The sequence below is a fragment of the Crinia signifera genome, chromosome 4 (assembly GCF_055691185.1).
Source record: "Crinia signifera chromosome 4, ASM5569118v1, whole genome shotgun sequence".
NCBI classification, from domain to species: domain Eukaryota; kingdom Metazoa; phylum Chordata; class Amphibia; order Anura; family Myobatrachidae; genus Crinia; species Crinia signifera.
In genome coordinates this window covers 143,930,310-143,942,616 of record NC_139220.1, presented here as the reverse complement: position 1 = coordinate 143,942,616, position 12,307 = coordinate 143,930,310, and the positions used below count along the sequence as shown (strand labels likewise).

Sequence of the window (12,307 nt, the reverse complement as noted above, 5' to 3'; positions counted from 1 at the left end):
GTAAAAAAATGTAATTTTTCATTTTCACTGCCCACTTGTATCAAAATTGGTGAAACCCCTGGGGGTTTGAAATGTACACTATACCCATAGATGAATTCCCTGAGGGGTGTACTTTGCAAAATGGGGTGACTTGTGGGGGGGTTCCACTGTATTGGTGCAACATAGCACCCACCATTCATTCCACCAGAATCTGTGCTGCAAAATCCAAAAATCACTCCTTCCCTTCTGAGTCCTGCCATGCACCCAACTGGTATTTTTTGGTCACATGTGAGGCATTGCCGTACTCGGGAGAAATTGGGGCACAGATTTTGGGGTGCTTTTTCTCCTTCATACCTTCTGAAAATGAAAAATTTTGAGCCAGAACTGCATTTTTGTGTAAAAAAATGTAATTTTTCATTTTCACTGCCCACTTGTATCAAAATTGGTGAAACCCCTGGGGGTTTGAAATGTACACTATACCCCTAGATGAATTCCCTGAGGGGTGTAGTTTGCAAAATGGGGTGACTTGTGGGGGGGTTCCACTGTATTGGTGCTTGGGGGGTCTTGCTAATGCGACATAGCACCCACCAAAATTCCACCAGAATCTGAGCTGCAAAATCCAAAAATCACTCCTTCCCTTCTGAGTCCTGCCATGCACCCAACTGGTATTTTTTGGTCACATGTGAGGCATTGCCGTACTCGGGAGAAATTGGGGCACAGATTTTGGGGTGCTTTGTCTCCTTCATACCTTCTGAAAATGACAAATTTGGAGCCAGAACTGCATTTTTGTGTAAAAAAAATAATTTTTCATTTTCACTGCCCAGTTGTACCACAATTGGTGAAACCCCTGGGGGTTTGAAATGTACACTATACCCCTAGATGAATTCCCTGAGGGGTGTAGTTTGCAAAATGGGGTCACTTGTGGGGGGGTTCCTAACTTTTAGCATCTTATGGTGCCTTGAAACCTACATGGTGCCTAAAAAATAATCTCATAAAAAGGAGGCTCCAAAATCAAGTAGGTGCTCCTTCTATTATGAAGCCTGTGGTTTGGTCACCGTGCACACTAGGGCCACATATAGGATATTTATGAAAACAAAAGAATTGGGGGAATCAATTTTTAGTCACATTTCTCTAGTAAAATGTACTGTGTTCCTTATAAAAATGTATTAAAATTGCAAATCTGCAAAAAAAAAGAAATTTTGAAATTTCACCTACACTTTGTTTTAATTCCTGTGAAACACCTAAAGGGTTAACAAACTTCCAAAATGCTGTTTTGAATACTGTGAGGGGTGCAGTTTTTGAAATGGCATCATTTATGGGGGTGTCTCACATACAAGTCCCTCAAAGTTACATCAGAACTGAACTGGTCCCTAAAAAAATCAGTGTTTGAAATTTTCTTGAAAATTTGAGAATTTGCTATTCATATTGTAAGCCTCCTAGTGTCCCAAAAAATTAAAAGGAAGTTGAAATAATGATGTCAACATAAAGTAGACATATGGCCTATGTTAGTTATTCACTATTTTGAGTGGTAAGATTATTTGTCTCACAAGTAGAAAATTTAACATTTTGCAAATCGCTAAATTTTCCATTTTTTCACGATATTTTGGTATTTTTCACAAAAAAACACAGACTGTATCGACCCAAATTTACCACTAATTTGAAGTACAATGTGTCACGAAAAAACAATCTCAAAATCACTGGGATAAGTAAAAGCAAAAAAAAGTTATCCCCACTTAAGTGAGACATGTCAGATTTGAAAAAAAGGGCTCTGTCAGGAACGCAAAAACTGGCTCTGTCAGGAAGGGGTTAAAAGTGGCAGTCATTTTAGAAAAGTTTAATTAGTAAATAATTATTAATTAGTAAATAAGAATCCGTCTTTTTGCTGGCGTGCTAGTGCAGGGTCTGATCTTTTCCCTAATATATGTATCCATGCATAAACATGACAGTCTCAGAAGAAATGCATCCTCTGTCTCCAGAAAACTTGGAACTCATTAACAGACTTGCAACTTGCAGCTCATTAACAGAGTTCCAAGGATCCAATTAATATTCAGCTCCATAGCTGAAAGTTACATATAATATAGGGATTATATTATATATCTGCATTATCATTGACATTGTACCGGGGAATGTTTCTTCAACAACATACTGTGTTTTATTTGATTTAATCCTAGTGTGTCGCTTTTGACTTTAAAATCTAGTATTGCATTTAGCTATATGGCCATTGTAATTGATTTTACTTCCCCTGGAGTCCTATTCAGTCACCAGAAAGAATATAATTTGTACTTCAGATGGAAGCACCACATAGTGTTACTTAGCCTTTTATTTATGTGGTTTTACAGAGCAGAGATTCAAAGAGCTGAAAATCAGTGTATTTCCCTGTAATCCTCTCTCCCTTTTCTTCTTGGACACAAATCCTTTTATCTAAGGTACAGCTAAAATTATGGAGCCTGCCTGCGTTTTATTTTAGAGTTACAGAGATAGTCTGATTAAATATAACTGCATATTGCATGTGTAACCTCACAGAATCAGGTTTACACCGAATTCATTGATAAGTTACATGTAACATCACTACACACACAGAGATACGGCCGTGCATTTAGCATTATCCCAAGAAGACATTTGGAAAGACTTGCAAGCTGGGTACTGACCTTCACATGACTCTCCTCCCAGAGAGAACATCCCATTGTCATGGTAGCCATCTCTGCATTCACAGTGGTACCAGCCTGGTAGGTTAATGCAGTTAGCACGACTGTCACACTGAACAAATCCTTCAGAACATTCATCAATGTCTAATAGAAAAAGAAAGTGAATGAGCTTTGTAGATGCACAATACTCCATGTTATACTATCTCTCAGTACATCTGAGCCTCTGTCACAAACAAATCAAAAGTTTTACAGAATTGACGGGCACATCTGTGCCTCTGCCAGACTGCTATACTTTCTCACTGATGTTTCTTCAATGGCGGGGATTAATAGCATAAATCAGCTCGGTTTTCTGGTCCCAAGACTCCATGTGAACTCTTACACGAAGTGGCATGTAAAACATTCTGACAAATTGGAAGATTATTCAAAAAAAAAAAAAAAAAAACCTACACAGCAACCACACAGTTTTTATACTGTACATTATTTACATTGCCTTCATAATTATTATTACTTTTACTATTGTTTGTATTCTTTTGATTGTGTGTGCATTTTTTTCTGTTGCGACTGTATTCATTTTTATTGTGAGGTTTTGTCGCTGGCTAGATGTTTTTCAAAGGACAAAGGGGAGATGTATCAAACCTTCTTAAAAGGACCGAGTGGAGAAGCTACCCACTGCAGCCAATCAGATTTTACTCATTTGATAGCATGCATTAGAACAGTGATGGCTAACCTTGACACTCCAGCTGTTGTTGAACTACACATCCCAGCATGCCCTGCATCAGTTTTAGCATGGCCAAATAGTAAAACTGTAGTAGGGCATGCTGGGATGTGTAGTTCAACAACAGCTGGAGTGTCAAGGTTAGCCATCACTGCACTAGAAGATAAATGTTAGCTGGAAGCATATTGAGTGCCATAGGAGAGTGCTTCCATAGGCAACTACTCTATAGAATATTTGATAATACTCCTCCAAAGTAAGGAGCACATGCGCAGAAGACACTGTTCTGCTTATAAGTGGATGTTGGTAGCATATATCACTATGCATGGTCACAAAGCAGTGTGGCTAGTATGATGGCTTTAGATTTTGTTGTCAAATATTATTTATACAGGACAGCCATCAGGGGGGAACTGCTGGGACTCCAGTCCTGGACCCAGACAGAAAGGGGGACCAGGACTGGAGTTTGTAAAGTATAATTTGCCATAAACAAAGTTCACATTTCCCTTGAAGCAATGTAGAGGTGAAGTATTGCTGCCAGTACTGCAAATACATCTCACCAGGCATTCCAGCTGTTCTAGAAAGGGAAGGGGGATCTGCCTGTTTTGTCACTCCTGGGCCCCACAATTTCTAAAAGCAGCCATATATATATATATATATATATATATATATATATATATATATATTCATGAGTCTGCAATCCACTGGATCCATCATTTATCAAACATACCTACCATAACACAGAACGGTTACCCCTTTGTACTACATATCCTTTTCTAAGCCAATATCAAAGAAATTGAGATAAGAGGTGTGTGGGCACCTGCCTTTTACAATCATGGCTGCTGTCAATTTCACAATGCTCAGGTGATTCAGTCAGATTCACTTTGTAGACCTATCACCCGAACTTTGTGCAAGATGCAATTGTATTAACAGCAAGAGACACTTCTGTATCCAGTAACCTGATTATTTCTACTGGCAGGAATGCACAACAGTAACAAAGGAGACAGCACATAACAGTTAGGGAGATTCTGTTACTGATACGTTTTACACAGTACGCATATTTGTTACTCACAATGCACAGTCATGTAAAGAGAAGAATGCATCAGTATAAAAATAACAACTTAAAGATCGAAATAATTCCCTATAGTGGACATGGAATGAAAACCTTTTCAGAAGTACGAAAGAATAATTATACTACTGTATATGATATAGTTATACGCATATTTACTGATGGGCTTTTTAGTTTGGACTATTTTCTTTTATTCCAGTATACTAAAAAATATGAACAGATCATTTACACAGTAGTATTCATAGAAGTGACTATTAAAGGTTATTGGAGGCATGACATTACATATTTTTAAGCTCTGTGTAATACATACCCAATATAAAGAGTATCACATAGCAATATAGTGCTATATATGGTGTAAAGAACATTGCAGAGATAGAAGATACTGGTATAGCTTCTATCTATAATGCAACCCATGTAACCTAATGGCTATGCATCATTGGATAGACAGACATTAGGTCTACAAGCATTAGACCACTGAAGGTTGACAGGCATGAAAGTCGACATGGGGTTAGGTCAACGGGGTCTTTAGGTCAACAAGCATTGGGTGGACATGGGAAATGTCGACTGTAAAAGGTCATGAGCTTTTTTGTTTTGTGCCAAATGTCAACACATTCGACATGGACACTGAAACGTAGCACCGCGTGTGCTCACCATGCTTCGTCCACTGCAGCTCGCTATGCTCGGCACACTAGTTTATTCTCCCACCACGCCCTAGTGGATGGTAGGGCATGAAATACCGACATATTATATTGTGGTTCCACCTAAATATAAATATATTTCCAATTTGTGGTGCTTCAGGGTTTAACTAGAAACCAATGGTTTCTGCAAAAAAAAAACAACCCACCCGAATTTGTAAACAAAATTGTATAAAACTATATAATATAGCTAACTAAAAAAATAAATGATCCAAATTATAAACAATATCGATTAACGATTCATAAATATGAAAATGCATCAAACTAAAAAGCTACAGATAAAAAAACAATCATTATTAATGTTAATATTATTATTAATAATAACAATATTCACACCCATCCTATGCTCCAATTTTTTTAAAAAAATATAGTCCAGCAGAACCATAACTAGACTTCTAGACTTTTTGGTTCCCTGTGCCAGAAAGATAACCCATTTTATAGCTATTGTATAGAATTTGATAGCTATTTTTATTCAGTTACAATACCCTTTACTAAATAACACATTTCAATGCTGCAATGCCGATATTTTTTCAAAAAATACAAGGTGAGCTTCAGTCAGAATTCTCTAGCTTTCTGTGCAAGGGCAGAGAACTGAATGAGTGTTTGTATCTAATGTCACAGGTGATGGGTATAAATCCCATGTACTGTATGTTATCATCTTGAAATGTAATAATGTAATAAAATAGAATCAAAAGCTTACCTAAGCTTGCGATGAGATAAGCACCCTGTTTGTGTAGTAAGAATTAGTTAGAGCATTTGCCATAGGTGTTTTAGTTTTAAGTGCTGATTGGTTGCAAGTCAGGTGGGACAGTAAGTAGTGACAGAGTAGGGGGAGGAGTTTGGAAGGTTATAGAAGTGCTGGCTGAGGTAAATTATCCCTCTTGCCATTTTTTGATTCCCACCCACCCGAAGTAAGAAAATTTTGTTGTGTAAGTGCAAAGGTTTAGGACCTTGCAAATGCAGGGCCGTCTATTCATATGGGCTTAATGGGCACTTGCCCAGGGGCCCCAGGTGTATAAGGGCCCTAATCTGATAGCTGAGGATCCCCTTTTTCCAGGGATACCAGGATTTTGAAAATTGGCCCTGGGGAACTGGAGATATAAAACTTCAAAGCAGCAGTCCACATCCGACCTGTTAATTGCAATTCCCAGTCATATTTCTCAGGTTCTCTCTGACTTAGAGTTTTTCTGAGAGTATATTCCAAAAGCTGGGACTCTTCCCTTTCTGTCGACATTAGCACCTTGTCGCTACCATGCCCAGAACCAGAGATATCAGCCTTCCAGTAGCCGGTCCCTGCTCCAGCTCCAAACGTCTGGTGCACAGTTTTATATTTTTGTCAATGGATTGCTCTGGCTCCTGATCTCTGATCCCCAAGTTCCCATCACCTCCTGAAAGTTGGGACTCTAAGTTTTTATACTATTGAAGAATAAGAAATCTATTTCCAGATAATGGTGATATCTGCAGTCAAACAAGCTGCCCTTCCACCGGAAAATGACGAATATTAAGCCCACTCCATTATCCAACCCTCCCCTGCGTATAAAACACCCCCTACCTCCCTGGAAGTCATTTACAAGGGACCCTTCATTCAGCTCAGTGCCCCCTTCCACACGTTAGTGTTTTCCCTCCCACCACCTGGGCAGTAAAGGAGTAATTATCAGAAGTTACTGCTCCAGGTCCTACATGTTGAGTGGAAGATAGAGCACCCCCGTGCCACCCGTGGGACATCAAAGCTGCTGCTGATAGCACCCCCCACCCCTAGGAGGGGAGAATGGGTAAGGCCAGGGCCCCAGTGCATTGCTTTGCCCAGGGGCCCACACTGCTGTTAAGACGGCCCTGTGCAAATGGAGGGTGAAAGAGAAGTTGCAAAGGCTTAGAGCCTTGCAAATTGAAGGGCGAAGGAAAAGTGCAAAGGTTTAGGACCTTGCAAGAGCTGATGGAGGGCGGAGAGCATGGCTCCTCGATTGAAAGAGATTAGCGTGACAGAAATTGGCTAGCATTTTCCCTGGGAGAGAGGCGTGTCGGTCACTACCTTAGGGGAGGACCATGTCACCATCTTAGGGAGGGACCAGTACTCTGCCAGTTAAGGGAAAATAGAGCTACTCGGTGAGGTCACGCAGGGCGTGGTCATGGCCACGCCCATTTATGCAGCGATACATAGGCGATTACTGAGGGCCATGCTTCTTGGCCACTTTTTTTATTAATCCTTGAATTTCCAGCCATTCGCTTGAATAAATTTTGGCTGTGACCTTAATTTTCCAATTTATTCAGTTGTCTGAGTCATTATTTATTGTCTACGAGTCCATTTATTTGTGTCCGAGTCTTTATTTCAATTGCGGCGAATTCTGAATGTATAAAACATATGGGTGACTTAAGGACAGTGTGACTGAATAACAAAGAGCTCTCAAGCTAAGTTCACGAATATTGTATAGCTATTAGCGATGGAAGGGGCAAATATGCATATACTATAAAGTTGCCAAATAAAATGTAAGTGTTGATCACTGATAAATGAATAAAATCAATGTTAATAAATACCCAAGTGACCAATATATAACATGGTAAACTCTGGATGATAGCAATATCCTTCTGGTTGGGGAGGCGGAAAAAAATGTGAAAATTTGAAAATATATATTCTTTGGTGGCCAGTATACATATAGTCCAGTGGTTCCATAATGCGGTCCTCACCCTAACAATCCAAGTTTTAAGAATGTCCATTACTTTAGTACTGCAGTGAGTTTAATTATACCATCTGTGCACAAGCATTCCTAAAACCAGAGTTCAAGTCTTGTTATTGATACCCTTTGGCGTACTGGGAAAAAACCCCTGTGTGTTTCTTGTCTAGAATAACCCCTCCCTTTCAGCACCTGGGGGAATTATGAGATTGATTGAGCAGCTCCCAATGTGATGTACTTACAGTAAAAAAACAGTATTTACAAAAAGAAATATACAGTATACACTGATGTAAAGTAAAGCAATATCTTTGTTGCCTAACATACCATTGCAAATAGACCGCATAATTAAGTGGCACATAAAATAATTTGCTTTGTTATATTTGCAACTGGAAAACGGCACAGATGCATTCTTAGTCAGTCAAGGAACCATTAACATTTCTATAACATATTTTTATGGAATACTTTGCATTATCCACAAATTTAGCCACACACATTACTTTGCACTGTTAAGATTCGCGCACTGTAGGAATCCTTCTAAATTATTGATATATAACTAAATTTAACTGCATGCGTCCTGTCTAGAAACATGGACCCTGCTACTGAATGATGGCAGTCATACTGAGAAACTCTCCCTAATGTGCATATACTGTATAATCTACAGTAAATTATACTATACTCTTACTGCTATTAAATAATGCACCAAGCCCAGAATACATCATGAAAAACACATTTGTATGTATTATGTTTTTTTTTTAATTTATATAAATACATTTTATATATATATTGGAGGTAATCTAGAATGAAAAAATATCCAGCAAGTATGGTTTGAGTTTATAAGCCGTTCTACCATATGCAAATCCATTGTGCTGCGACAGTATCTTCATACAATGAGACATTGCTAATTATACCCCGTTCTCACTGCAGGCAAATTCCCGGGTCTAGCACGTTGACCCGGAAATTTGCCTTTTAACACAGGTTTTTTAGCAGCGTGAACGGGTCGCATACCCAGATCTCATACACTGGTAAAACCCTTCTTTTTACCCGTGTTTGAGATCCAGATATGCAGACACGGGTTGACCCGTTCTCACTGCATAAAAACCCGTGTTAAAAGGCAAATTACCGGGTAGAACTTCTTCACCCAGGAATTTGCCTTGCAGTGAGAACGGGGGTCTGTCCCTGCAGTCCCCGGTATTTTAATGCCGGGTAAAAGCCGTGTATTTCTCACTTGCAGTGAGAACACGGTATTAGTAACTCGTGCTTCAATTAGAATGACTTAACTTGCCAAGCTTAGTGGCATCTCTATTGCAAGGTTGCAACTCCTATTTCTCTACTCCAAAACTACTTGTACAATCTTCATACAACTTCCCATAGTTCTCTGCTCTTGTCCATGTTCTACTTTCACAACACTGAAGAATCACTTCTTAAAATCCCCGACACTGCACTCTACTGCTCTGACACTGTTGATTCCATACTTTTCTGGCACACACTTAACTTGAGGGGCACTTTGTGGGCGAGATGTACTTAGCCTTGAAAAGTGATAAAATGTAGAGTGATAAACCACCAGCCAATCAGCTGCTACCTGTCAATTTCTTAAATCCAGCCTGTGACAGGGCAGGTAGGAGCTGATTGGCTGGTTGTTTATCATTCACCATTTTACCACTTTTCAAGCTTGGTACATCTGGCCCTAAGAGAGGAGGAGGCCCGTGTGCAGCCCCCTTCATTCAGGCCCCCTTCTCTCTGCCAGCCACAGCGCCGCGCCACCCAGCACTAGAGAATTCAGACTCTACGTGTGCACACCTCCAGAAATATGGCAAATGCTGCTGCCTTCACCGCAGGACCCCAGAGGATGTTAATAACATGGATGCAGTGTGGGCCCCCTTGGGACTCAGGGGCCCATATGCATGGCGCACAAGTATGGTTTGAGTTTATAAGCCGTTCTACCATATGCAAATCCATTGTGCTGCGACAGTATCTTCATACAATGAGACATTGCTAATTATACCCCGTTCTCACTGCAGGCAAATTCCCGGGTCTAGCACGTTGACCCGGAAATTTGCCTTTTAACACAGGTTTTTTAGCAGCGTGAACGGGTCGCATACCCAGATCTCATACACTGGTAAAACCCTTCTTTTTACCCGTGTTTGAGATCCAGATATGCAGACACGGGTTGACCCGTTCTCACTGCATAAAAACCCGTGTTAAAAGGCAAATTACCGGGTAGAACTTCTTCACCCAGGAATTTGCCTTGCAGTGAGAACGGGGGTCTGTCCCTGCAGTCCCCGGTATTTTAATGCCGGGTAAAAGCCGTGTATTTCTCACTTGCAGTGAGAACACGGTATTAGTAACTCGTGCTTCAATTAGAATGACTCAACTTGCCAAGCTTAGTGGCATCTCTATTGCAAGGTTGCAACTCCTATTTCTCTACTCCAAAACTACTTGTACAATCTTCATACAACTTCCCATAGTTCTCTGCTCTTGTCCATGTTCTACTTTCACAACACTGAAGAATCACTTCTTAAAATCCCCGACACTGCACTCTACTGCTCTGACACTGTTGATTCCATACTTTTCTGGCACACACTTAACTTGAGGGGAACTTTGTGGGCGAGATGTACTTAGCCTTGAAAAGTGATAAAATGTAGAGTGATAAACCACCAGCCAATCAGCTGCTACCTGTCAATTTCTTAAATCCAGCCTGTGACAGGGCAGGTAGGAGCTGATTGGCTGGTTGTTTATCATTCACCATTTTACCACTTTTCAAGCTTGGTACATCTGGCCCTAAGAGAGGAGGAGGCCCGTGTGCAGCCCCCTTCATTCAGGCCCCCTTCTCTCTGCCAGCCACAGCGCCGCGCCACCCAGCACTAGAGAATTCAGTCTCTACGTGTGCACACCTCCAGAAATATGGCAAATGCTGCTGCCTTCACCGCAGGACCCCAGAGGATGTTAATAACATGGATGCAGTGTGGGCCCCCTTGGGACTCAGGGGCCCATATGCATGGCGCACATTGCACCTATTATAAATAAGCCACTGCTTAACTGAACTTCCATGTCCCTCTACTAATCAGTCTTTTAAGAGGGGAAGGGGGGCACCTTGGACTGCACACCCTAATTACAAACATGAGAGGTGCTACCATGCTGAGACAGTTCCACACAGAAAGAAGAAATAATGCAGATGCACCCTCTACAGTACCAAGCACTGTCAGAATATTCATTATGAACTCTGCAATCTGAGGGGGCATTAATACGGGGTGATTAAAGCCCCCTTTCTAAGTGATCTGACTAGATCGTTTAAAAATAAGCATGGATCACCCCGTTTGTATGGCCCCCAGTGACAGCGAGGCACGGTCCCACACATCGCTATCGCCTGACTAGATATATGCTGCATACAGTATATATCTAGCAATCGGCAGTGTTCTCTCTCCAGAGAACACTGGCCATTACATATCGCTGGTGCATCGCTGTGTGCTGAGCGATCTGTGCTTAACTGCATTGCTAAGTACAGTTGCTTAGCTGTCCCGTGTGTCTGTTCTCGTTATCACAGCTGTGTCCTTTCCCACTAGAGTTTAAGCTTCCTCATGAACAAGGCCCTCCCCACCTATTTTTCAGGTCTTCCTCGAGACTAAATTGTATTTTGCCGTTTTCTCCACTGCTAAGCTTTTTAGATAGACTGTGGTAGCCTTACTGACAATCTGCAAAATACTGGCGCATAGAAACGTAATAAAAATAAAAACTAATGTGGAGAGCAATGTCATGTGTCACTTTGGATTTAGGAGTGTTACTCCTATTATCCCATTACACATTAGCATGCGCATCAACAAATGCCTTATAACAGCAATCCCTGGGACAGAAAAAGCAGGTTGATTTTACATATAACTGGTGGATCTGTGTGCTGAACCACAGACAGCCCTAGGAATTCACAAGAGCACCTTCTCAGCAAATGCTTTTCCAAGCTGTGAGAGGTATTTGGGTAAGGAGAAACCCCCAAAGAGTGCCTCTAGCATTCAAATTATGCTGCTTTCAGACCGCAAAACTGGCTTTGACCAGGTACAGTACTGTATTTTAAAACGGGTCTGCCAGCTAAAACCTCTTTCACACCGCATGTCTTTAAATGGTATTTCAATGCAGTTTTTGTTCCTTCACAACAATGTACCCGTTTTAACCCATAGAAAACAGTGGATTTAAAAAAAAAGGGCCTGAAATGGGTAGGACCCTGCTTTATTATCGTTTATAACTACCAGTTCAATAGAACCGGTAAATTCACTCTGCACCTTTCAGACTGCACAAATGACCGTTTCAAAACGGTAAAAAAAACGACAAAATAACGGGAAAAAAGTGCAGTCTGAAAATTTTCCTCTTCCTGGCATCAGGGCCATGATGACTGTGATGAACTCTGTGCTTTTAGTGGTAGATTGCAGTGTATCTAGTACAAAAAGCATACAATGTGCTACAGCACTGTGCTTTTTGTACTAGATACAATGCAATCTACCACTAAAAGCACAGGCTGCACAGACTTTATGTGCTGTGTGATGGGATGTGCACGG

At 40.8% G+C, this 12,307-nt stretch overlaps 1 protein-coding gene across 2 annotated transcripts in view; it reads right to left on the bottom strand.

Moving 5' to 3' along the window:
- Positions 1-12,307, bottom strand: part of NELL2 (neural EGFL like 2) — a 235,310-nt gene that overhangs the window by 22,478 nt on the left and 200,525 nt on the right. For both annotated transcript variants that reach the window (XM_083182657.1, XM_083182659.1), the window contains one exon: positions 2,628-2,768. In XM_083182657.1, the coding sequence (XP_083038783.1) occupies positions 2,628-2,768 (141 nt within the window). The remainder of the gene's footprint in view (positions 1-2,627; positions 2,769-12,307) is intronic.